The 27,663-nt window shown below is 36.2% G+C and overlaps 1 protein-coding gene across 3 annotated transcripts in view; it reads right to left on the bottom strand.

Moving 5' to 3' along the window:
• The window catches only part of LOC150089360 (E3 ubiquitin-protein ligase arih1-like), a 269,746-nt gene that overhangs the window by 232,172 nt on the left and 9,911 nt on the right, over nt 1–27,663 (bottom strand). For 2 of the 3 annotated variants that reach the window (XM_090368540.1, XM_090368542.1), the window contains exons 2-3: nt 21,865–21,962; nt 3,807–3,894 (exon numbers count right to left, since the gene is read on the bottom strand). In XM_090368540.1, coding sequence (XP_090224666.1) covers nt 3,807–3,894; nt 21,865–21,962 — 186 coding nt within the window. The remainder of the gene's footprint in view (nt 1–3,806; nt 3,895–21,864; nt 21,963–27,663) is intronic. The other variant, XM_090368541.1, reaches the window with a different exon arrangement.

The raw sequence follows: 27,663 nt of genomic DNA, 5'->3' as shown, positions 1-27,663 counted from the left end.
CTCTTCCGGACTTTGATCCTGCCCATTCTTCTTTACGGATCGGAAACATGGATTTGTCTCAAGTTAGATTTGAACAAACTTGAGGTATTCCAAATGCGATGCCTGCGGCAGATCTTGGGCATCTCTCTTCGCGACCGCATCACTAATGATACCATCCGCGCCAGATGCCAACAGCAACCAACCATTGCCGACCAAATCCAGAAGCGAAGGCTCAGATGGTTTGGCCACGTATGTAGAATGGGCACGAACAGAATACCATCCACACTCCTTTGGAGACAACGACCCACCCAATGGAGCATCCAACGGACCGCGCCTAGGAAAACGTGGGCCAAGCAAGTGGAAGATGACTTGAAGAGCCGACGTCTCGACCTTAACCAGGCCAGGACTGAAGCCATGGATCGTAAGGTATGGAAGAACATCACAGAGCAAGTCCGAAACCCTGCGGCACCTACAGCAGCATACTGGTTGCGTGGCCAACCGCCTCCCCCAGCTGCCAGCTAAGGACCAAAGAAGAAGAAGAAGGTTATTTGCACAGCAGCTAAAACAAAATTGACTTAGGGACCACTTTTAAATGCGATAAATGTTTAGGTGGTAAAAATAGTAAGGAGAGAATTACAGTTTTGGCTTATGCAAATATGGCTGGTAATGAAAAACTGAAGCTATTGGTAATAGGTGTCTGTGTGAGTAGCTGTTGTTGTTATTTGTTTTTTAGGAGCATTAGCAACTAAGGCCATATTGCTCCAAGGATATGCGGTGGTAATTCCCTGACCTTTCCACATCCTCTGTATTTGGTGGTCATGGGCTGAAACCCCGGTCTAATCAAGAAGTGTGTGCTATGCACTGCTGCTCCTGCCCACCTGGCTACGGAGGCACCAATGCGTGCAAGTAGCACAGTAGCGTCACTGTCCTCCCCACACCAATGGAAAAGACCTTGGTTTGAATCCCGGGAATGATGCCAGTAACTTTTATGAGCTTTTTCACTCCATGGCCGAGTTAGTTAGTCTAGGCGTAGATAGAAAGGTTTTTTCCACATAAAAACTGGGAGGTTTTCATCCAGTAAAGCAGGCAACTCAACCAGAGAACATATGCAATTTACACACACAATACACATGGATAGTTAAAAGCTCCTTTCCAGGTGACCCTAATATGGCTGGTATGAATAGTTTTGGTTTAAAACAGAAAAAATCATGTTAATTGTCTATGACTGCCATGCCTACCTTCACTTGGCAGTTTTGACACTTACAACTGTGATGCTTGTTTTCTTCCCCCTCCCCCAATATGGCTGGTATGAGTAGTTTTGGTTTAAAACAGAAATGTTTTATGAATAGTTTTGGTTTAAAACGGAAAAAAATCGTGTTAAATTGTCTATGACTGCCATGCCTACCTTCACTTGGCAGTTTTTAAACTTACAACTGTGATGCTTGTTTTAGCAAAAACAGGTTTTGCTAAAACACGAATTAAAAATGATGGGAGGGATGAACTACTACAACATATTGAGCAATCTTGGGAAGAACTCCAAGCAAGACGTTTGATCAGTGGAGACATTGTTCTTGACAAATTTTTAGGAGTTGATAATGATGTCATAGTAGTTGAATATCTGAGTGATTCGAACATTTTGGAGAGAATTCAAAGAACTAGTGAAATATCGATGATGATTTGGAAGAAAATTTGGGCAACGAAAGCAAAGATGACAATATTAAATCTTCCAAATATGAAATGTTAGCAGCATTTGAAACTTAGCATCGAAGCCTTCAGTGCGAAGAAAATAGCCAGAAAATATATTTGAGTGTTTAAACAAATGCAAATTTCTTTAATTTTTATGAAAGAAATTCATACATCTTTCATTTTTATGAAAAATGTACGGCAAATCCAATGTGCAACAAAAAAATAACCAAATATTTGACGAAATAATTCTTAAAAAAAAGTGTACTAATATATTGTGCGCATCATGTAAGTATTCATTCCTTAATATGTATGTATTATAAATTAATTGTTTTTAAATGTTAGAAGAAAATTTATTCATTTCCACTTATTTCTGATTCATTTCCTATCCTTTACTATAATTCTGAATGTTGAATTACGGTATTTTTCATTGTTGAAAAGGTAATATTTCTTTATAACGAAATTTCTGTTTAACAAATTTTTTCATGCAAATGATCAATTTCATTCTTATAGAGGTCCAACTGTATTATTAAAGTCAGAAAATTCTGCAGAAGTAATTATATCATGAACAAAGTTTTAATCTAATTATAAAACCATGTCCAATAGTTTTGAATATTCACACGCCAAAAAATATCTAAAAGTGAAATAGTTTAATATTTATTCAAAGTATCCTGGATAAATATCAAACGTGCAAATAAAACTGACTGGACTTTCACGATCTAATAAAGAAACAAAACAATGAAATTATAAAATAAAATGTTGCTTTCTTTATAAAAATTACCTGCACTGCACTATCTGGGCACCTCAACTTACTATTATTCTTCAGTTGTGGCGCAGGCCTAGCCGCAAGTTTTTTGCAGGACAGGGTTTTCCTCTCCCGCTTGTTCAATAAATATCATCTACCCTTTTATCTTAATTGTTTTTGAAAGATTTTTTTCTGTTTTCATATAGTAAAGATAACACAAAATGGGATATCCTCTCAAAATGGCTACTACCCTACAGAAAGCAACATACATAATTTTAAATTTTGTCAGCTGTGAATGGCACCAAATTGGAAATAAATCTGAAAACAGAACTAATAGTTTAGAATATGCATAATACATATTTTAATTTTTTACTAATATTTATATACATAACAAGCAGAAATATATATGCATGTTTGAAATTTGGCATGTAACGGTCTCTTCAACTGGAAAATGTCAGAGACTACGAGATTTATATCTAAAAATTGTTTTTTTTTCCTAAATTTTTAAAACGCATAGCATGTTTTAAAAATTAATTTTTGTTAAAACTTCAAGTTACAATAACAATTGCAATCCATTAAAAAAAGAAGAAAAATTGACCTGTTCAAAAACTTCGAAAAAAATAAATTTTTCCAAAAATTGGAAAAAAAGAGGGGTGATATCCCACCACTGTCTTTGCAACAAATGGGGTCTCCACCTATACTGGGTTAAAGTAACTATCAGGATCACTCAGCTATTGCAACTGTGTTGTACCTCTTGCTCTGGATCATTCAAACAGAGTACTTGAAATCCACAGCCAACAGTTTGAGAATAGCAAAGTAAAAATACAAATTAGCATTAGTTGAGCATATGATGCAAGAAAGCAAACTTATATAGCATCAGCCAAACAAACAAAAAAAACCCTTCCCATTTCACCCATCCAGTCACTCCAAATGTTTGTCTAGTTCAGCCTTAAATTTATTTAAGCTATCAACTTCCACAACAACAGATGGAAGTCTGTTCAAGCAATCAACTATCCACTGGCAAAAGGCAACTGTCTTTCCTCAATTTGAATCTATGCCCCCCTCAGGTTCTTAATCTGAGCAAGAGGAAGAATCCCATCAGCATTCAGCTTGCTCAAACCATTCAAGGCCTTGTACACCTCAATCAGTCACTACGCAGGTGTCTAGTCTCCAGATGCTGTAACTTGCAGAACTTAAGCCTCTCTTGGTAAGAGCATCCCTTTGTTCCTCTTGCCAATCTTGTTTCCCTTGGGGGAAGAAAATAGTCAAATTATCAAAGCAAAGCCTGAAACAGAATCTGATAATGGATATCAACATAAAGCCATCTTATAATGTTCAGTTTAACTTTAAATGCAAAGTACACTAAAATAAAATTATGATATGTAGCACGAAAAATTACCTTCAAAGATCTACTCGTGGCAGAACTCCTACGTGGATTAATAATCCGTGCTTCTCTAAACAGACTTTCTGGATCACCATCATAATATCTAGAGAAACATCTAATTAATATTAATTAATCTTAAAACAAAAACTAGTATCTATCAAAGTTGCCAAAACATGCTAATTTAAGAATCATAAAACATCAAGATAAATAGGGTGTCCACACGTCCTGGTTTTCCGGGATTCATCCCGGTATCCCAAAAGTTTTTTTTGAGATGCTTAAATGTCCTGCTTTCTTGTTAGGAACATTTTTGTACAAATGTATTTCAAAAAATTCAAATTATTTTATTAGAGTCACCCAGAATTTCTTCTATATACCCATTTGTGTATAGTGTCTGTAAATTGGGTGTGCTCTGGTTGATTTGCCTGTTTTGCTGGACAAAAAAACTGCAGTTTTTTTGGGGGGAAAAAACTTGCTATCTATGCCTGAGACTGACTAATTCAGCCACGGAGTGAAAAAAGCCCATGAAAGTTCCTCGCATCAGTGATGGGATTGACCCAGTTTGCACCCAGTTTGGGGAGGACTGTGAAAATACCACTGTGATACCTGCACAGACTACAAATATATTCGTGAACAATCAAAAAACAGTAGCAGAGTTCGTAGCATTGTCTTCAATTGCATAGTCAGTCACAGCTTGTACAAGGCCTGTTCACTGCCATCATCATCAGCTTATACACAGAGTAGGAAGGTATGTTACTACTCTGAGTTTATAGATAAAGATAAGTGAAATTTTTTGTTATAGTTTTTTTAATTAGTTTAAGATGCATACTTCTCTGAAGGAAAATAATATCCTCAAAGAAAATGTATTGCATTCTGAGCTGACAATACAAAATATTAGTTTTGGAGGAATCAACAGAAGAGGCAAATGAAACATTTTCTCGACTCCAAAATTTGGTTAATTCCAATATCAAAGATGTTGAAATTCAGGGCATTGCAAAGGTTGTTGTATTGGGATTTATTGGTGCAAGGGCCGCTCTGGCCAAATTGCACCTGTTACTTTCAAATGTTCATCAATACATTAGAGATGGGTCTAGAAGTGGTTGTATACATTGACCATTTTTAGATAAATAAACAATTCTGATAAATTAGCATCATCACCAAGTATATGTCTTAGTTGCAGCGGTTTTTTGAATTTAGTAGAGATCTGAAACATGCAATTCTAACTGAATGGTAATGTGGACATTACCATTCAGTACTCTATGATAATATGCTTCACGGTAAGTGTGGAACTACAATGTGAGCAAAGTGGAGGATCTTCACCTAGCAGTAAAAATAGGTGTGTATGGCCAATTCATGCTCTTGCAAGCACAACCTCTTCCTGCCTGTTTAATCGGGAACTGGATCTCCATAACTGTGGATTCTGTTTTATTTGAAAGAGCTTGTTACCTGTTTGGCGATGCCACATTTCAGACCATATCTCAGTGCATATCCGCCGTATGATTGGTTTGTAGTCAGAATATGGAACTGGGATGTAATTTCAGCAAGTAAGATGTGTTTTGCTGCTTCATATTGCAAAGGTACTTAGGGGGCCCGGATGCAAAAGGGGTCTCATATGTTACGTTGATGGCTCCTTTGACTGGGGAGCCCCTAGATTAGGGATCCTGGTGAAATACAGTTTCAATGCCGTATACTAGCTATTTCAGAATTTTGATTGCCAAGAGTTTCCATCATAAATTTTATGGCAGCATCTGCAGTTAAAAGATTTACTTCTTTGCAGCATAGTGCATCTACCACTAACTTCTTAGGCATTAGTGTACATATAGCCGCAGATAATAAATTAAATTAATTCTCACAGAAATCAATACTTTAATTTAAATCAATTAAAGCTCTCTGCACACAACATCTCAACTCAAAAAAAAAAAAAAATCTTTCAAGCATGGACAGTAAACTGTTATAATAAAACTACCTTGCTAACAGAAAAATATTTTTATAATACAGCAATCTGTGAAATTATCCATTAACATGCAATATTTACTTCTTTTTTTTTTCGCAATACAAAAGAAAAAAAAAAAAAAAAAAAAAGTCTAGTAAACCAGGGCTGAGTTTCATAACATTTTCAGGTTTCCATTACATTTGTATTGTATGTAACAATTACTCAGTTGCAAATTCAGTAATATTAATGATTTATTGTTGTTGATTTTTATAATCTTTTATATGTAATTAAATCCTAAACAATTATTCTTTAAATTAGTACTGGCATTTTTGTATCAATACCGGTATTTGAATACTGGAAAAAAATTACTGGGATCTCGGTACTGTAAGCCCTGGTAAACCACCTTTTACCATTCCCAGTATACTACACTCCATTCAGTGCTTCCTGTGGTTTTCCATCAAAAGGACATCAGAAGGATTTTGAATACGCTTGATGCTAAGAAAGCTCCAGGTCCTGACAGTATTTCTCCACTTGTTCTGAAAAACTGTGCTCCTGAGATTACTCCTGTTGTGTAACCTTTTTTTTTGCATTCCTATTCTAAAGGCATTTTTTTCCTTCTACTAGGAAATTTGTTCATATACAGCCAATTTCTAAAAAGAGTGACAAATCCTTCCCATCCAATTATCGTCCTATTGCACTTCTACTTTTTCTGAAGTAATTGAGAAATCAATTAACTGGCAAATTTTTAACTATCTAAAAATCCCATTTGATCGATAATGGCCAGGATTCTGTCAGTGTCAATTCACTGGTGATATTCTGGCTTATGTTGCCCATCTATGGTACAAATTCAATGGAAAAGTTTGGTGAAACTCAAGCAGTTTTTTTTATATTCTGTTCTCTTTTAATATGTTGATTTTTTACTAAGTACGGTAAAATGTCAATATAACAAATTCCTGCTGTTGTGATCAGAATGTATTTGTTACGAAGAAATTTTGCTACACTGAAATACATTAAAAAATGTCAGAATGATAGTTACATATTTCAAAATTATTATAATGAAAGAAACTTACTTTATGCAATTTTATATTTTTCAATGAAAAATTTGAAAATTTAAAAATGTTGAGCTGTTTTTGACACATTTTCAACAAAACAAAAAACTTTAATTCTGCTTTAAAGAAAGAAAAACATTGTTATTATGAAACGGCAATTTTTTTAATATTCGTTTTTTTTATAAAACCATAATAAGTGCAACTGTCAAATGATAAAATGTAAGCAAATCAGACCTCTTCACATAAAACTGCAAATAAATGTAATTTCGATGACGTTGCATCTCATCTAACAGCACAGTTTTCGGTAAACATAACTCTACATAATCAATCCCTGCCACTTCCAAAATGATGCAAGTAAGACTTCGGGAAGGTAGACAAAACAAAAGCCACTAATCTCAAATAGGCAGTTAACTGCCCAATTAGTAAATCATTGCAAAATGTGAAAGACCAAAGATCAAAAAATGTATGTTGTATTGTTTAATTTGATAGTATAAACCAGAGCTGATGCGCAATACATTCTACATTGATTTCAGTATTTGTAAAAGAATAAGAGAAGTTTACCTCAATATGCTACGTAGAACACTTCCATATGATACTCTCCAGAAATTAAAATGAATATAACATTACAATAAAAAATAAATTGAAAACAATTAAAAAATCAACTGAACAATTAATTAAAAAAGTTTAATGTAAATTTTGAAAAACGATTTTCCTTCCTGAATCTGACAACGCTTTTCAGCCACGTGTTGTGATCACAGGAATGAAAGTTACGGAGTATGTGTGAGCATGAAGGCTTCCCATTTAGAATTTAACATTGGTAACATCATCAGTTGATCCCACTGTACAGAATTTAGTAACTGTCTGAAACCCCTGTAGTCACCTTTACGAAAGCAAAAGCCCTTCCCCCTTTAGCCTTGATGGTAGTTACATCCTTAAGTTACTCCCATATCAGTACATTGTGATCACTGTGACCCACTGGTTCCTTTATCTGCAAATTCTTAATGCATAAATAATCACTGCTGATAATCAGATCAAGAGTATTACTCCCTCTGGTTGCCTCTAGAACATGCTGCTGTAGAAAACAGTCATCCAATAAATCCAAAAAAAGTCTTGCTAGTGTGCAAGTGACCAACCCAAAGTTCCAGTCAATATCTGGAAAGTTAAAATCCCCTATTATAAGAAATTCTGCTTTACTGGCCCACTATTTCTCTGCACAATTGCTAATTATACTCATCAGATTCGTTAGACCGATAACACACACCTACTCTCCTTTTACAAACATACACACCTTTTACAAATATTGAAATCAATGTAGAACGTATTGAGCATCGAACCCCTGTTTATACTATCAAATTAAACAATACAATGTACACTTTTTGATCTTTGGTCTTTCACATTTTGCAATGCTTTTTTTTAAATGAAAACTCCCAAACACAAGAGGTATTAGAACCTATAGTTGTACCATGCATGTGTTGGAGGCTGAGAAGAAAAAAGAAGGTATTTGTTGACATCAGACTACTTCTGTAGACTGTAATTTTCAGGAAATACATAAGGTTGTTCCAGAAAAAATGGCAGTTGAATGAATAATTGAGGAAGATGAAAAGTTGGTTCTGCAAGTTTGAAGATGGACAGTAAATCAATGTTGGCGGCACGTGTTTGGACTGTTTTGAAAGAGAGAGCAGGAATTATAGATGCCAATTCAGAAGAACAGTGCCCACAGCTCACATCTGGTGGGTATGGGTTTGGCACACCCAAGGTCCTGAGCTGGATATCATCATTGTTCTCTTTCTTGGAGATTCCTCTCTCTCTCTCTCTCTCTCGGGAATTTTTTTTGGCTGGTGCAGCATAAGCCTAGCTCCCTTGCACCATATGGCTAACAATAATAATAAATATTTATTTTTTATTGTATAACTTTTAATCTCTCTCTGTTAGTCCCTATGGCTATGGTATAGCCATATGGGCTAACAGAGAGATTAAACTACTTGTTTATCTGTTTCTTTCTTGTACTGTGACTTCAAGCAAATAAACAGACACTAACTGAAATGGCTCTGAGTTGGTGAACTCATTGCAAAAGGTTACAGCTCGTGGAGATGCCACAATTTCAAGATAGAAAGTCAGACTGCAACCTTTAGAGATCACATCTCATATACTAGTGAGATAACCCATTGTATAATGTCAGGAAAAATTAATATGGAAATCTGCCCTACAACAGGTCATTTAGCAAACTAAGATGCTCATCAACAGCTTCTGCAATAGCAAACATGTTCAACTGAACAGAGTTTTCCAAGAGTCATCATCACCTGGATGAGGATGAAATTTCAGTGAAAAACCAAACCATAACCTGAAAATGATATGGTCCTATGCCAGGTATATCAGCAATTGTTGCACCTACTGAAGCAAATGACAGTGCCATTCTAAGTTCTAATGTTTTCTCTGAAATTTTTATAAAGTAAAGCACTTAGATTTTTTGATATCAATTCATGAAGAAAGTCTGGAAATACATGTCTGAATTCCAATTTTCCTTTTCAGAAACAATAGTTGCATTTTTTATTGGGTCTTTCTTTGAAAAAAATTTTAGTCGCAAAACTTGCAAACAGTTGTCATTCACTTGTCATTTTTTAGTACATGGTCCTTCAGAATTTTGAGCTTCTTGTCTCAACCTCTGTTGGATTGTTCAGGAGTCTCATTCTGGACTGGACTGCATTTCTGAATCTAATATCATTAGTTGCTCATCTGACCTTGACTTTCTTAAGGGTTACATTTTCTCTTGCAATATCCATTTGTGTTGTGCATTTGAAGGTCTTTCTTCTGTAAATATTGATGCAAAGTACCTGTTCAATTCATCTGCAACATCAACAGAGTTATCTATAACTTTCTTGTATCTGTTATACACGGTCCAATCTAATTCACTCTTTTCTCCTTAGTATTCACATATGAGAAAAACTCCTTGTCTCTGCTTTTAACTCTTAGTCAGCAATTTCTCATAACCTGCCTTTGCCAGCCTAACGTTTTGTGGTATTGTTAGAGATCAATTTGTAACCATTACAGGCTCAGTACTTTTTGTCGCTCTAACTTTTACATGTCAACATTTTCTGTTCTTTACTCATTCATCTTGGAATCCTTGTACTATATTTTCTTAATGGCATATATGCTTTCAAGGCTTCTGTGACTATAGCTTAGAAGTTATAGTAATTAATTAGAAGTTAATTAATATACCTGCTGCGTGAGCTATCTCCCCAGTTGCTGCTGAGTCTAATTCAATTCTTTGGTGAAATAGTTATATTACATAACTCGAAGGGCTTAGTAAAGACAAGACAAGTTTTTTTTTTTAAAAGAAAAACAAACACACATCATTCAGTAATAGTATTAGAATGGCTAAATGATGCAGAAAACAAATTTTCTCCATCACTGACACTTTTGAACTGACATCAGGCAGTAAAAACAATGTAGTACTGTTCATATGGGTAACTCACTGTCATTAGTAGACATTTTTTTTTTTTTTTTTTTTTGTTAGTTGTTGGCGCATCGGCTTCTGTGGCCATAATGCACCTACCAAAGGTTTTGCATTTTACTGTGATCCAAGCCCGAGGCGGGATTCGAACCTGTGACCTTTGGGTTGCTAGGCAGGCACTTTACCCACCTGGCCAGCCCGGTCGGCAGACAATTTATGGTAATCATTACAAAATAAAGCACGCACAGATTTTTCTCACGTACCATTGATTTTGCGAAATCAGCATCACACAGAATCAAAGTATCTTGTTAGCCTATTAGTAATTCCTGTACATTTTGGCTACTGCTATGGTGATATTAAAAATTCACCTTTGTTTCTTTCCTGAACTTTCCTCTCTGTACATTGGTATCCTTGAGATGCCTGTAAATTCAGCTGTTAATTCAACAATTCCATGAACTCTTTTCTCCTAAGGTAGAGTTCTACTAATTTTCCATAAACATTCATTAAAATTTTCTTCAATTGATCATGCATGTTTTTCTTCAGTAAGAAAAGGAAACCATATACACTATAACTTCTTTTCTGAATTAAAAACAACCTTATTGGTAAAAACATAGAACACTTAATAATTATAGCATCATACTTTGTCAGCTAAAGCAGACTGTTTTGACAGATTTAGTGTATCAAATGTAAGAATAATATATAGGTATAATCATTACACCTTGTTTAGTCACTATTTTTCTTTTCACCTTGAACTATGTTTTTACCTTGAGATTCATGCTTTATTTCATACTCAGAGACATGCAGTAAATCCCATTAGATTATTATACCTTTAGTGGTATTAAAAACTAAATAATGTCTGACCTTGTGTATCCATGAATTCTGGCTGGAGCTAGCAAAGTTTTGAATGCTGTAAGGAAACACTTCGGTCTTAGGAATTCTGGATAGATAGTTGCTGGCCAACAAACTAAGTGTGCAATTTGCCAAGTTTATTTATTAAGTCATACAACTTCTGCTACAAGTGTATTAAATACCTGAAGTATTTGTATTACTTCAGATATTTAATACACTCCATTGGATTGTATCAGCATACAAATACAGCATACAAAACATTTTTTTTTTTTTTTTTTGGCTGATGCTGCATAAGCTCATACACTTGCTTTCTTGCATCACATGCCACTAACTAACACTTTTTTATATTTTTAGAAAATGTATAAAATACCTTACAACAAAGTTTTACCATGTCAAGTAGTTTTGATGTTCAACATATATTGTCTCTCATTACTGGGAGTGAGGAGGCATTTATTAATGAGGGAGGGAGGGTAGTGTTTTGGTTCATATTTCTAGACTTTATCAGCAACAAGAATTAGGAGTTGAAAATGAAATCTTTAACTACAGGTAACCCTCATATAACATGGTAATTAGATTCCTATAAAATCTCATGTAGTGGAAAACCATGTTATATGAGACTAAGACCCAGGGGGGAACGTAACTCCCCCTTTTAAAAAAGGGGGGAGTTACGTTCCAAAAGCTAACAAAAATACATAATTTTTTATAACTACCAGAAAGTTAATTTTTATTAAAAAATAGTAATAACTTAAACGTCTTGCAAACGGTAATACATATGTCAGATAATATGTTTGTTTAATTTTCTTCCTCTTCATCACTGCTAAGCACAATTAAATTAGAACGTTTTCTCTGTTGCAGAATATTAGTCAGCGGGTTGTTGAAACAGACTTCCACCTGTCGTTGTGGAAGCTGATAGCTTAAAAAATTCAAGGAGGAAGTAGACAAGTTGTTAGAGGGAATGGATATGTGAAATGGGTTTTTTTTTTTTTTTTTTTTTTGGGTGATGCTGTATAAGCTGATATGCTTGCTTTCTTGCATCACATGCCTCCATTACTATATCTTCATCTTCTGAACTTTCTTCCACAGCATCTAGATTTCATGTGTCTTCTACTCTCTTTAAAAAAAAAAAAAAAAATCAGTAATGGGTTTGTTTGCTTTAGCTTGATATATCTTTGTAAATTTAAGCTTTTTTATTTGCTTTCCAATACACCGGTAACACATTTTTATTTACAACTTTCATTGCACAAGGAGTAGATGATCTATATTTCATTGATCTATATTTCTTGTGCAATGATATTTCATTGCACAAGGAGTAGATGTGCAAATGTAACCCCAATTCACAAAGGAGGATCAAAGGCTGACACAAGTAATTATAGACCTGTTAGTTTAACTTCGGTTCCAGGAAAATTAATGGAGGCACTGGTTAAAGAAGCACTGCAGGATCATCTGGACAAGAATTCAGTTATAGCTCAGACACAGCATGGGTTTGTTAAGGGCAGGTCTTGTCTGACCAATTTGATTGGATACTATGATGTAGTCACAAAAGAACTGGATGCAGGGAATAACTTTGATATTATATATTTGGATCTTAGAAAGGCTTTTGATACTGTTGCGCATGGAAGACTGCTGCACAAATTGGAGAAGTGTGGCATTGGAGGCAAATTGCTGCTATGGATAAAGGGATGGTTGAGTGGCAGAAGACAGAGAGTGGTAATCAATGGACACTGCTCAACGTGGACTAATGTTATTAGTGGAGTTCCTCAGGGTTCAGTGTTGGGTCCATTGTTGTTTTCTGTATTTATAAATGATATTGATGATGGTGTATCAGGCTTAATGTCCAAGTTTGCAGACGATACCAAGGTTGGCAGGGTTGTTAAGGACACTACTGATACTATGCTGCTGCAACAGGATCTGGAAAGGTTGAGCAGATGGGCTGAGAGGTGGCAAATGAAGTTTAACATTGACAAATGTAAAGTACTACATATGGGAAACAGTAACCCCAGATCAACGTATCAACTCTGTGGTACTACGCTGACAGTGGTAGAGAATGAAAAGGACCTGGGGGTAATTGTGCAGGCAGATATGAAGTTCTCTGAGCAGTGCAGACGAGCTGCAAGAGTAGCTCATGGTGTCTTGTCAATGATATACAGGAATTTTTCTAGCAGGGATAAGGATGTGATTATTCCCTTGTATAAGGCATTGGTCAGGCCTCCAGACCTGTACTGTATACAGGTCTGGAGGCCTCATTTCAAGAAGGATGTAGAGCTGCTCGAACGAGTACAGAGAAGGGCAACAAGATTAGTGAATGGAACAAAGGGTTGCTCTTACGAAGAAAGGCTTAAGTTTTGCAAATTACAGAGCCTGGAGACTAGGCATTGGCGAGGTGATCTGATAGAGGTGTATAAGGCTTTGAATGGCTTGAGCATGCTCAATGCCGATGGGATTCTTCCTCTTGCTCAGAATAATCACCTGAGAGGGCATAAATTCAAATTGAGGAAGGACGGATGTCGGATAGATGTGCAGAAATTTGCCTTTAGCCAGCGGGCAGTTGGTTTGTGGAATAGACTCCCATCGCTTGTTGTTGAAGTTGATAGCCTAAATAAATTTAAGGCTCAGCTGGACAGGTATTTCGAACGAACGGAGGGAGGGGTGAAATGGGAGTAGTGGTTTTTTTTTTTTTTTTTTTGGTGGCTGATGCTGAATAAGCTTGCTTTCTTGCATCATATGCCTCTACTAATGCTAATGCTATAAACTAGAATAGGTTTTATCACGTAATCTGATGCATAACTGCACATAAGTAACATCCATAGCAAGTGGTCAGAAGCAGGAGTGCAGTAGCACATGCTCTTTGAGTAGACCAGGGTTCAAGCCCCTGACTACTAAATATGGTCAACCTGCCAACCTGCACTGGACCAGCATGGCAGATTATGGTCCATTTTCCTCAACATAAAATTGTTGAGGAGGCTTCCATCCTGCAGTGGGTTGATAATGGCTGCAGTTTAAATAAATTTTTTTTTAAAAACGTTACACGATATTTTGGTGCCTTAAAACCTGGTGCAGGTTTTAAGGCACCTTTTTTTTTTTTTTAAATAAAAGCTCTGTTGGGCATTTTTGTTCACCAAAGACCTGTCTCATCGGCACTGAAAACTTGATGTGGTGTGTATTCTTGCACTTCAATAATTTTTTGAAATTGCTCTGCATACTTCTTGGCAGCTTCATTATCAGCTGATGCACTTTCCCCTTGAATTCTTATATTAAGTAATGAGAAGCGGTTTTTAAATCGCTCAAGCCAATCTTTACTGGCAACAAATTGTGGGTTATCAGAAGATTCTCCATTTTCTTTTAAATGGTTATAAATTTTTAGTTCCTTTAGTTTAATTACATTGCCATCTAATGGGATCAGTTTTTTACTGTAATCATCAATCAAAATGCTGAGTGCTTTTTCCATTTTCTTAATTACTGGCGCTCAGGGAAGAGCTGTCATATTTGCGGAAATGAAACACTATGCAAGATTCTCATTTTTCTTTATGGTCTGGATCATTGCTTCATTTAAACTTTTTGCAAAGTATGATACCTTTTCCCCTTTAAGATGATCCAATATTTACATCTTTGATTCTGGAGAAATAATTTCTTTTGAGCGGTGCTTTTTTACTTTCCTTTAGGCATCATTTAAATCTGCAATTTAGTTCACAACAAATAAATTATTCCAATACATTTCTTAAGAACAAAGTTTAGTAATATATACCTGGAAAAATTTATAAATGATCAAATAAAAGGCAAAATAACCTTACAAAACCCTTAAAAGTCAAGATCTGCACGCTTCAAAGCCACAATTTTTTATGGTTTCAAACAAGCACAAGTTCAATAGCATCTGTGCTATTGAACAGAACCTAACACTGAGATTTCCCAATAATTTTTTTTGATTAACAACTAGTGAGTCAACAGCAGAGGATTCACAAAACAGAATGGAAATGTTGAAAAATTATATCCAACGTAATAGTAGGGTTCCCCCCTGCACAAAAGCTCAAAAAAAAAAAAAAATACATGTTATGCAAGGTTTGCTGAAATACTCTAACCATGTCAGAGCAAAACCATGTTATACAATTACTGTGTTGTGCAAGGATTGCCATAATTTATCAATCATGTTAGTGTGAAACTGTGTTGTAGAAGTACCGTGTTATAAAGGGGTTAATAAACTAATTAATAGTTTATTAATAAAATTAATAAACTAATTTTTTTTTATTAATCTTTATTGCTGTCTAAAATGGGAGTGGGTATTATCTCTGGGCCATATCACATGCATTGCACTGAAAATTTGTAAAAGAATAAGAGAAGTTTACCTTAATATAATAAGTAGAACACTTCTGTATGATACTCTCCAGAAATTAAAACGAAAACAATTAAAAATCAAAAACCTTGCATTACAGTAAGAAATAATTAACAATTAAAAATCAAGTAAAAAATTAATTTAAAGAAAACAAAAATTGCAAAACGATTTTCCTACCTGAAGCTGACAATGCTTTGACTATATGTCGTGATCACAGGAATGAAAATTACCAAATAGGTGCAAGCATGGAACTTAAATAGGAATTATTTGTCTTCGCACATGCGTGCAAAGGACCAAGAGTCTGAGATTAGATATGGCCGGCGAACATTAACAGAATTCTCATGTAATTTAATTTTGACGGTTTCTGCACTAAATATTTTGGCCTTGTTAAATAAAAAAGTATGCTTTTCATTAACGGCATGAAAGGCTAATTCTGACACTACTGAATGAGAAGCATGAACTGAGGCTGCATGTTGATTAACAAGAAAATTCAGAGGAAACCGCATAGAACTCTGATAAGCATTAGCATTAGTAGAGGCATTTGATGCAAGAAAGCAAGCTTATGCAGCATCAGCCAAAAAAAAAAAACCACTTCCACTTCACCCCTCTGTTCGTTCAAAATACCTGTCCAGCTGAGTCTTGAAAACTTATTTAGGCTATCAACTTCCACGACAAGGGATGGAAGTCTGTTCCACCAACCAACCACCCGCTGGCTAAAGGCAAATTTCCGCACGTCTATCCTACATCTGTCTTTCCTCAATTTGAATTTATGCCCTCTCAGGTGATTATTCTGAGCGAGAAGAAGAATCCCATCAGCATTGAGCATGCTCAAACCATTCAAGGCTTTATACACTTCTATCAGATCACCTCACTGGTGCCTAGTCTCCAGACACTGTAATTTGCAAAACTTAAGCCTTTCTTCGTAAGAGCACCCCTTTGTTCCATTCACTAATCTTCTTGCCCTTCACTATACTCGTTCCAGCATCTCTACATCCTTCTTGAAATGAGGCCTCCAGACCGGTATACAGTACTCTATGTGTGGTCTGCCCATTGCCTTATACAAGGGAATAATCACCTCCTTATCTCTGCTAGAAAAATTCCTATATATCATCGACAATTCACCATGAGCTACTCTTGCAGCCCATCTGCACTGCTCAGAAAACTTCATATCTGCCTGCAGAACCACCCCCAGGTCCCTTTCATTCTCTACCACTGTTAGTGTAGTACCACAGAGTTGATACGTTACTCTGGGGTTGCTGTTTCCCATGTGTAGTACTTTACATTTGTCAATGTTAAACTTCATTTGCCACCTCTCAGCCCATCTGCTCAACCTTTCCAGGTCCTGTTGCAGCAGCATAGTGTCAGTAGTGTCCTTGACAACCCTGCCTACCTTTGTATCGTCTGCAAACTTCGACATTAAGCTTGATATACCATCATCAATATCATTTATGAATACAGAAAACAATAATGGACCCAACACTGAGCCCTGAGGGACTCCACTAATAACATTAGTCCACGACGAGCAGTATCCATTGATAAGGGTTCTATGCGAACTCACTGCAAGAATGTTGTATACTAGGTCATTTATTTGTGCTGCGAACAAGGAAAGGAATGAGCAGTTGTTCAGTATAGTGTGTAATTTGCATATTGGTCTGGCTACAATTTTAAACTGGGTATCTTTAAAGAATCTGTTAAATTGTTTGTGCTACTGTTCAACATATGGGACAGAAATAAAGTATTTTTTGATATTACTATTGTTGGTTGGTGTATCTTTTTGTATTCTATCCTTAGCTTGTACCCTAATTCTGTCTATTGCAGACAGTGGGTAACAACTATTTAAGAATCTGTTGGTTAATATTTGTATTTCTGAGCCCAAAGCAGGTTCCGTCATTGAATATTTATAAGCATTGAGAAATTGATTAAAGATAATCAATCTTTTGTAGGTGAACGGGTGATAGTTGTTATAATGCAGAAGCATACCAGTGTTTGTAGGTTTATGACAGATGTTAAATTGGATTTTATTCGTTTCCCAAGTAAGCGTGAAATTTAGAAAATTTAATGACTTAGTATCCGTATTCTCCCTCTCCAATGTAAATTTGAGTCAAGAATGAATATTATTAAACAAATGTAACAATGTCTCGGATAGTGCTACTATCAGTAATGACTAGAATAATGACTATCATCTAAATACCTGCATAGTATGTGATACGGGGTAGAAAAGGCATCAAATTTATATGTTCAATCATTGAGAGATAGATCTCCGACATTAGGCCGCTCAGGCTTAATCCCATTGGCAAACCAAAAATTTGTTTATATACTTTGTCTCGAAAGGTGATATAGTTGGCTTCGACTAAGAGTTTATTAAGTGAAAAATTTCCTTAACAGGAAGCTTCGTACAATTAATCAGTATTGAGTTATTATTTAACATATCCCAAAGAATATCTAATGTTTGTTGTTTGTTATTTGGTTTTTAGGAGCATTAAAAACTAAGGCCATATTGCTCCGGGATATGCGGTGGTCGTTCCCTGACCTTTCCGCATCCTCCGTATTTGGTGGTGACGGGCTCTAACCCCGGTCTAATCAAGAAGTGTGTGCTATGCACTGCTGCTCCTTCCCACCTGGCTACGGAGGCGCCAATATCTAATGTGTATTCAACGTTTACATTTGTATATAACAAGGTAACATCTAGTGAGAATAAATTATCATTACCTCCAAGTCTACACTCCTTAAGGTTATTAAATAGTGTATCATAGTTCTTAATCCCAAATTGTATCACCTGTCTAAAGAGTTTTATAATGCTACATACGTGTGCCCAAGGATGAAAATGCTGAGTTTCCGTAGGAAACAATAGGGAGAATAGGAAATCCGGTCTTATGTAATTTTACCTGACCAAAAAGTGCAAGAATATTGTATGTTCTGGCATTCAATTCCTTTAACTGAGCCATAGTTTGTTTGTTATTTGGTTTTTAGGAGCATTAGCAACTAAGGCCATATTGCTCCGGGGATATGCAATGGTCAATCCCTGACCTTTCCACATCCTCCGTATTTGGTGGTCATGGGCTCGAACCCAGGTCTAATCAAGAAGCGTGTGCTACACACTGCTGCTCCTGCCCACCTGGCTATGGAGGCGCCTCTGAGCCATAGTAATGTAGTTGTTTTTTCGAAAGGTGGTTAACGTTTTATTGTATTGATTGACCAAATTGGTAAATAATGCCAGGTCTACTTCAAGATAAGTGGATATATCTGATACAATTGAATCTAAAATAATTATAAAATCAGGTTTATTGAGTATTACCACTGTATCTCCTTTATCAGCTCTCTGAATAACAGTGTCTTTATTTTCCCGAAGTTCACGTAAAGCTGAACTGTTGTGTGTATTCAATTTAGGAAGTCTCATTTCTTTTATGTTATTCACCATTTGGTTAAATTGTTGAATAAATAATATTTTTGTGGAACATTACAAAGTCCAAATTCAATATCAATCATGCACTGTGTTTTAGGTAGTTTTTTTTTTGTTAAATTAATTTACTTAATTTTGAATTGCATTAAATTGATTTTTAATTGTGTTCATTTGATTTTTAATTATTGCTAATTATTTCTTACTGTAATGTAAGATTTTTGATTTTTTAATTGTTTTCTTTTTAATTTCCAGAGTATCATATGGAAGTGTTGTACGTATCATATTGAGGTAAACTTCTTATTCTTTTACAAATATTGTTATTGAGCATTATAGTTCTGGTTCATACAAATGTACTATCAAATTTCACTGAAAATAAAACAGGGTTTTTTTTTTTTTTTTTTTTTTTTTACAGCTGACTGAACAAATTACAGCAAATCATTCTCAGGTGTTTATCATGGCTATATTCATTAATGAAAATCACAAAAAATTTCACAGAATTTTGTTTAAAAAATGCTGGTTGTTCAGCTGTTTTACTGCACTGAATCTTTTGCTGCAAAGAAACTATAGTACCAACTCTAGTACACTGATGAAGTGGAAGAGTCAAATCGAAAAGATATCATGCATGTATAGATTTTCTGTTATAAATCCAGAGTTGACAGCTACATAAAAATAATACTGATGATTGTAAACAGTAAAATGTAATTATTAAAATTTGCCACCCAAATGTTAACTGTTAGTAGCAGTTCTTTCATGCTTGAAATGTAACAGGTGGTTGTTTTGGAGATTTTAGACAAATTCACTACTTTGGTGATAGCATTCATTAGTCTTAATCATGCATTATGTTCGTACAATTGTGCTCAAGCTGATTTGCATGCTATACAGATTTGAAAAGCTGGTATAACTCATGGAGGAAATCCTACTCCCTTTGCTTGAGATGAGATAACTACTGTATTAACTGAAGAGGCCTTTAAGAATTCCTTAAGTCTTCAACAGAATTTAAACCCAGTCTTCTCTAAATAGGCAAAAGGTGGTGAACCTTTTACCTATATAAACCTTCTTTATTTATATAAACTCTAGAAGGAAGGAGATGAATCAGACTGGTCCACTTGATATTGATAGTTCGACTATTGATGATCCTACTCAGATAGCTGACAAACAATGAGTATTTTGCATCTACATTCACACATGAGGAATTCTTTAGGGAAGGGGAGGCCAAAAGCTTATCACACTGTAACAGGTAATGATTTTGTAATAACTGAGAGCAAAGTGGAGGAGAAATTGTTCAAGTTAAACATAAGAAGGGCACCTGGGGTGGATGGAATCAATCCAGTTATATTACAGAAGGCAGCAAAGAAAGCAAGAAAACCCTTAGCATTAATTATGAGAGCATCCTTGGACTCAGCGGAAGTCCTCATGGATTGGAGATGTGCAAATGTATCCCCAATTTACAAAAGGAGATCAAATGGTGACACGAACAATTACAGACCTGTTAGTTATGTAACTTCTGTTCCGGGGAAAAGAATGAAGGCACTCGTTAAAAGAGCATTGCAGGATCATCTAGATAAGACTGCAGTAATAATACAGACACAGCATGGATTTGTTAAAAGTTCTTGTCTGACCAATTTGATTGGATACTATGATGTGGTTATAAAGGAACTGGATGCAAAAAATAATTTTGATATCATATACTTTGATTCCAGGAAAGTTTTTGATACTGTTACGCATGGAAGACTATTGGACAAACTGGAGCAGTATGGTATTAAGGGCAAGTTGCTAAATGGATAAAAGGGTGGTTGAGTGGGAGAAGACAGAGTAGTAATCAATGGACACTGCTCTTCGTGGACTAATGTTATTAGTGGAGTTCCGCAGAGTTCAGTGTTGGGCCCACTGTTTTGTATGTTTATCAAAGCCGGCTATACCTTCATCAATATGATATTGATGAAAGTATAGCAGGCTTAATGTCCAAGTATGCAGATGACAAACGTTGGCAGGGTTGTTAATGACAGTAATTGCAGTGTGCTACTGCAACAGGATCTAGTAAAGTTGGGCAAATTGGCTGAGAAGTTGCAACTGAAGTTTAACATTGACAAATGCAAAGTACTGCATATGGGTAGAAGTAACCCCAGAGAAACGTAGGAACTGTGTGGTACTACGCTAAGGGTGGTAGAAAATGAAAAAGAGCTGGGAGTAATTGCGCAGTCAGGTATGAAGTTTTCTGAGCAATGCAGAGAGGCTGCCAGAGCATGGCATGGGATATTGTGAATGATATACAGGAATTTTGCTAGTAAGGAAAAGGAGGTGATTATCCCCTTGTATAAGGCAATGGTCAGGAACACATTGAGTAATGTATAAAGGTCTGGAGGATTCATTTTAGGGATGATGTAGAGTTGCTTGAGCAAGTACAGAGAAGGGCAACAAGACTGGCGAGGGGAACGAAGGTCCTCTTACCAAGAAAGACTTAAGTTCTGCAAATTGCAGCATGTGAAGACTAGGCACCTGTGAGGTGATTTGATTGAGGCATACAAGGCCTTGAATGGGTTGAGCAGGCTCAATTCTGATGGGATTCTTCTTCTTGCTTGGATTATGAACCTGAGGGGACAAAATTCAAATCAAGAAAAGACATTTGTAGAATAGACGTGTGAAATTTGTCTTTAGCCATCAGGTAGTTGATTGCTGGAGCAAACGTACATCATTTGTGGAAGTTGATAACTTAAATAAATCAAAAGAAGACAAACTTTTAGAGGGAATGGATGTGTGAAATTGTTTTTTTTTTTTTTTTTTTTTTTTTTTGGCTGATGCTACATAAGCTCATACACTTGCTTTATTGCATTACATGCCTCTACTACTATTACTACCTATTATATTCTCATGGAAGATCACATTCAATGCAACTTAATACCAGCATTCTGTTATACTAATATTTAATAAAGAAAAAAAAAAAAAAAAGAAAAAACCGGTGGTGAATAACAAATGAAAATGATTCACTTACTATAATTGTTAAAAGCTTAGTAGAATTACTACATGCTAAATTACTTATCCAATACAAATTTCCTTTTGAGAACAAGCTTACTTTTCATATAATTTTTCTTTATCCCATCGAAAGTGATTTAAAAGAATCCTTGTAATAGTTGGAGGAATCTGTAATGAAGTTAGAGGAAGTCTATATTTCTGAAAGAACAATAATTCTCAAATTATATAGCAAGAATGAATTTCATAACAATTTATGTGACATGATTAAAGACACGTTTACTGAAGTACTCAGAGTATTATGCATAATCCATAACATAATTTGGGGTTTGGAGCAATTGCACTAGGTATACTAAAATAAAGGACTTGCAAAAATCAAAAAGAGGAAAATGGGTCTTATGGAATATGCTGAATTATATGAAAAGAAACAGAAAAAGGCACAATCAAACTTTCAACCATAACATCAAGGAAATCCTTGAATTTGGAGCAAGTCCCTATATACTGGGAGTTTTTTCCTCAATTTTTTCAGCCTGGTCTGTGCTTTTTAACAGGAGAGACTGCTCATCTTCCTCGTTTATTCATTCAACTGCTGTTTTCTGGAACAACCTTCCTTCGCACGGTATTTCCTGAAAATTAGTCTACAGAAGTTCAAGTCTAATGTCAACAAATATCTTCTTTCGTCTTCTCAACCTCCAATCCAAGCATGGTACCAAGTACTATAGGTTAATACCTCTCTTATTTGGGGTTTTCATTAAAAAAAACAAACAAACAAACCACCTTTGTGACTTTATTACAGGCTAGCTTATATCTATCATAGGCTTCCACATCACCTGATAATTTATATGCATCCCATGCACATTTCTTCTCTGCCACATGTATCAATAGTTCATCTGACATCCATTTGGGTTTAAGCCTTGAAAAGTATTTCTTCATTGGTATGAAAAGCCTAGTAGCTTCTATAATTACTTCTCTGAATGGTTTGCATTTAGAATTTGCTCTTAGTAACAGCATCAGTTGGTCCCATTATATATAATTGAAAAACTTTGAGTCCAATGCAATAACCTTATGAAAGCAAAAGCCTTCCCAGTTACCATTGACAGTAGCTATGCCTTTAATTAAATTCCACACTGGTACACTGTGATCACTGCCACCCAGTGGGTCTTTTATCTGAAGATTCTTAATGCTGCTGATAACCAGATCAAGAGTATTGCTTTCTCTTGTTGCCTCTCTAATATGCTGCTATAGAAACAATCATCCCAGAAATCTACAAAAGTCTTGCTAGTTTGTGAATGACGAACCCACAAATTCCAGTCAACATCTGGAAAGTTAAAAATCCCCCATTATAAGACAATCTTATTTACTGGCACACTATTTCTTTCTATAGATGTTTGGTATACTCATCACAGTCATTAAGCCTATAACACACTACTACTCTCAATTTTGTTTTCCCAGCGGTTATATCACACCAAACTGATTCAACATTGTATTGATCACTCATGCTGACTGGATGCACTTCCTTAGATTTAAGATATGCTTGTTAATTAGGAGCATAACCTCTCCATCCCTTCTGTCCATACTGTACGCCCCATAATCAAATTCAACATCGCTTATGTCTGAATGACACCATGTCTCCGCTATCCCTACAATTTCTGCATTTGATGACTTAATCAGTAATTAAAGTTCAAATTTATTTACAATGCTCCTAATTAGTGTACATGCATGTTCTTACTCTTAGTTACCCTAACACAGCACATGTAGTTACTTGTTCAGTGGCACCACCGTAGCCAGGAGCCGCAATGCTTAGCACAAGCTTCTTGGGTAGACCGGGGTTCGAGCCTGTGACCACCAAATACGGAAAGGTCAGGGAATGACCACCGCATATCCCCGGAGCAATATGGCCTTAGTTGCTAATGCTCCTAAAAACCAAATAACAAACTTGTTCCGTGATGAACCAAAGCAGGGCCTGAAATCCCCGACACATTGCTATTCAGGCTACTGAATGTTCCAATAGAGACAGTGCAAGAATCACTTTCACCTCTGCCTGCAACTCTAGTTAATCTATTAGTCTGTGTATTCCCCCAAGATAGCAGTTTTCTGATCCACCTATCATTGCCTTGATATGCATCAGCAAATATTCTTGCACCCCTTCTATTTAAGTGTATCCCCATCCCTGTAAAAACAAACAGTCTCTGTTAACAAGCACAGATAATGCTGAGAAAAATTCTGTCCCATGTGCTTTCCACATTCTCTCCAGGGACAAATTGATTGACAAGGCTCTCAATATGTACTCCCTGCTATTGTGTCTGGGCAGAATTACAGACACTTTTAAATTCAATCCTAACTCATGACTTTTTCCCCAACATTGCCCTGTACTTAAGGAAATTCAAAGATCTCCTAATATCATTAGTTCCAACTTATACAAAAATATTACCTTTTGTGCCCTTAAAAAAATATATATAATATCTACCCTATGTCATCTACTTTTGCCCCTGGCAGACATACCCTGGTTATATTTCACCTATCCTTCTTGCACAACATACTTCCTGTTTCCCTGACAATAGTCACCAACAGTAATTAACGCCTGTGGGACCAGCACATTCTGTTTTGGAGATTACAGCTTTATTACCTGATGCACAAGTGTGAGCTCTGGCACTGAGTTAGGCAGCTGAGTGCTTGATTGGCCCTCATTTTAATTCCTTTGAGGGCATCTACCCTACTCTTCAAACTCTCATAAATGCTCAGAATGTTGAGTTGGTGTCTAATTTCTTCACAATCTCTGCATCAAATACATAGAAAGACATTCCCCTCTGTATCATGTCCTTTTCTAGAAAGTTCTGCAAACATTTTATTAGGCCATGGTTGTATCATGTCCTTTTCTAGAAAGTTCTGCAAACATTTTATTAGGCCATGGTTCGTGGAAGAATTACTATCTTTAGTTCTTCCCTGCGCCGCAGCTCTCTCACTACTCTGTGCCTGTTGCGTGACGAGAGCAATATCAAATCAGTTCAGCCCTTGAAAAATGCGCAAGGCTCATGGAGTAAAACTATTCACAACATGGTCTGCACTTGTTAGCAGAAGAGAGGGTTTTTAAGGGATGGGATACACTTAAGTAGAAGAGGAGCAAGAATGTTTGCTGATGGTATTAAGGCAGTATTTGGTGAATCAGACACAGACTAATGGATTAGCAGCAGCTACAAGCACAGATCAAATTGATTCTTGGAATGTTTCTATTTGGACCTACAGCAGCCTGGAATGTGAGGTGTCAGAGCTTACAAGATCTGCTGTGGTTTTTATGGCACAAGCTAATACATGTCGAATTTGAACACTGAGTACAATGCGTATGGGAAGGACAGGATGGAAAAAAGGGAGTAATGCTCTCAGAGAATCTATGGCAGTACACTCAGATGAAGTGGATTATCTCTGTAATGTTGGGTTAATTCGATGTGTGATAAGCACTGGAACAACTAAAATGAAAGTAGGAGTCTGCTATAGCCACATGATTATGAACAACTAAACAGGTGAAGAGTGGGTCAGTAGGTTGGAATGTCAAATAATGGGGGGGGGCCTTTTAACTTTTCAGATAGTAACTGGAGCTTGTGGATTGGTTCCTCACCAGAAGCAGAAATTCTCTAGATTTATTGAATGACTAGTTTCTATGGCAGTATGTTAGAGAGGCAACAAAAGAATGCAATATTTTTTGATATAACTACTATCAAGGATAAAGTAAGGAAGTTTTCTGTTAGGAATTTAAAACCTGTCTTTGACAGTTTTAAATTCCTTTCAGTGGGACCAATTAATAATGTTACCAACTGCAGCTTCTAAATGGGCAGCATTCAGAGAACATAAAAATAGAAGCTACTTAGCTTTTGATACCAACTAAGCAATACTGTTCAGGGTTTAGACATTGATTATTATTACTACTACTAGCCATATAGTGCAAGGAAGCCTGAGGCTTATGGTGCACCACCTAAAAAAAAAATTTCCAAGTTACTCTGAGAGAGAGAGAGAAGAATGATGATATCCAGCTCAGAACCCTGGGTTTGCCAAACCCATACTCACCAGATGGGGGTCCCTGGACTTAAATGGATGTCAGATGAACTAACGAGACCTAGTGGAAGAGAAGAAAAATGCATGGGATTTATAAATTAGCAGGGGACATGTAAACCTATAGTACATACAAACTAGTCTCGCAATCAAGCCAGTAAAAAGGTTTTGGGCAGATTATAAAAAATCTTTTTAGTTTCAAGTAAAGCAGATATGAAATGTATGGCTAAGAATGCAAAGAAAAGTAGAAACGATTTATTTGATTGTGTTAACACTAGAAGGAAAGAGATGAATCGCATTGGCCCAGTAGATATGAATCGGCACTACTGATGATACCATTGATAACAAACTAAATTAAATATTTTGCATCTACATTCACCTACAAAACAACATTTTTGGGATGGGAACACTAGAAGCATGCCATGTTATAACTAGGAGCTGAATGATTTTGTGGTAAGTGAGAAGAAAGTAGAAGAGAAATAAATGTTGAAGCTAAAAGTAAATGAGGCACCTGGGGCTACAGGGATCCAGCCAATTATATTAAAAGAAGCAACAAAGGAGGTAAGCAAACCATTGGCCATAATTATGACAGCATTCGTGGATTCAGGGGGGTTCCTATAGATTGGAGATGTGGAATTGTCTCCCATATTCACAAAGGGAGTTAAATGGTGAAGTGTGCAATTATAGACCTGTAAGCTGGACTTCTCTTCCAAGGAAATTAATGGAGTTAGTGGTTACAGAATTATTGTAGAGTCATCTTGACATGAATGAAATTATAAGGAAATCATAGCCTGGGTTTGTTAAGGGAGGTATCCTGCCTGACCAGTCTGTTTAGCTACTATGACACATTAAGAAAGGAACTGGAGGCAAAAATTAATTTTGCCATCACATACTTAAATTTCAGTAAAGCTTTTAAAAAACTGTTCCACATGAAAAATTGTTATGAAAAATTGAGCATTTTGGGATTAGGACGGTTACTGTTTTGGATAAAGGGGTGGCTGGGTGGCAAAAGACAGTGGGCAGTTTATAAATGGACACTGCTTTTCTTAGACTAATGTTTTATTGGAGTCTCTCAGGGTTCAGTGCTAAGTATTTATTAATGATACTGATGATGGCATTTCAAGCTGCTGACTGCTGATTATTATTAGCTACATGGTGCAAGGAAGCCTGAGGCTTATGCTGCACCAGCCAAAAAAAAAAAAAAAAAAATTCAAGTTACCCAAAGAGAGAGTCAAAAGGGAATCACCAAGAAAGAGAAGAATGATGATATCTAGCTCAAGACCCTGGGTGTGCCAAGCCCATACTCACCAGATGGGAGCCCCTGGGGTTAATTGTCAGATTGGTGGTTAACAACAGGAACCAAGGCATACTACTGCAAAAAGACTTAGAAAAATTAGGCAGATGGACATGAGAAGTGGCAATTACATTTATTAATTTTCATTAATAAATGTAAAGTACTGCATATGGGCAGTGATTATCCTTAAATAATGTGCCAATTATTTAAAGATAATCACTTAAGGTGGTGGAGAATGAAAGAGATTACAGGCAATTTTACAGCCAATATGATGTTCATCTGAGCAGGGCAAACAAGCTGCTAAGCCAGCCCGTGAGGTTTTGTCAATGACATACAGGAATTTTGCCTGTTGGGACAAGGAGACGATTATCCCATTGTATAAGGCAATTAAGCCATATCTTAAGTACAGGGTCTACATACAGGGTCTGATACCCTTCCTTTAGTAAGGATGTGGATCTCTTAGAATGGGTACAGAGAAGAGAAACCAGATTAATCAAGGATGTGAAGGGGTACTGTTACCAAGAAAGACTTGGTAACAGTACCAAGTTGCAAATTGCAGTGCAT

Source organism: Mastigoproctus giganteus, chromosome 2 (genome assembly GCF_048544385.1).
Source record: "Mastigoproctus giganteus isolate SK-2022 chromosome 2, ASM4854438v1, whole genome shotgun sequence".
NCBI classification, from domain to species: Eukaryota; Metazoa; Arthropoda; class Arachnida; order Uropygi; family Thelyphonidae; genus Mastigoproctus; species Mastigoproctus giganteus.
The sequence above is the reverse complement of the archived record's forward strand: the minus strand, read 5'-3'. Positions and strand labels throughout refer to the sequence as shown.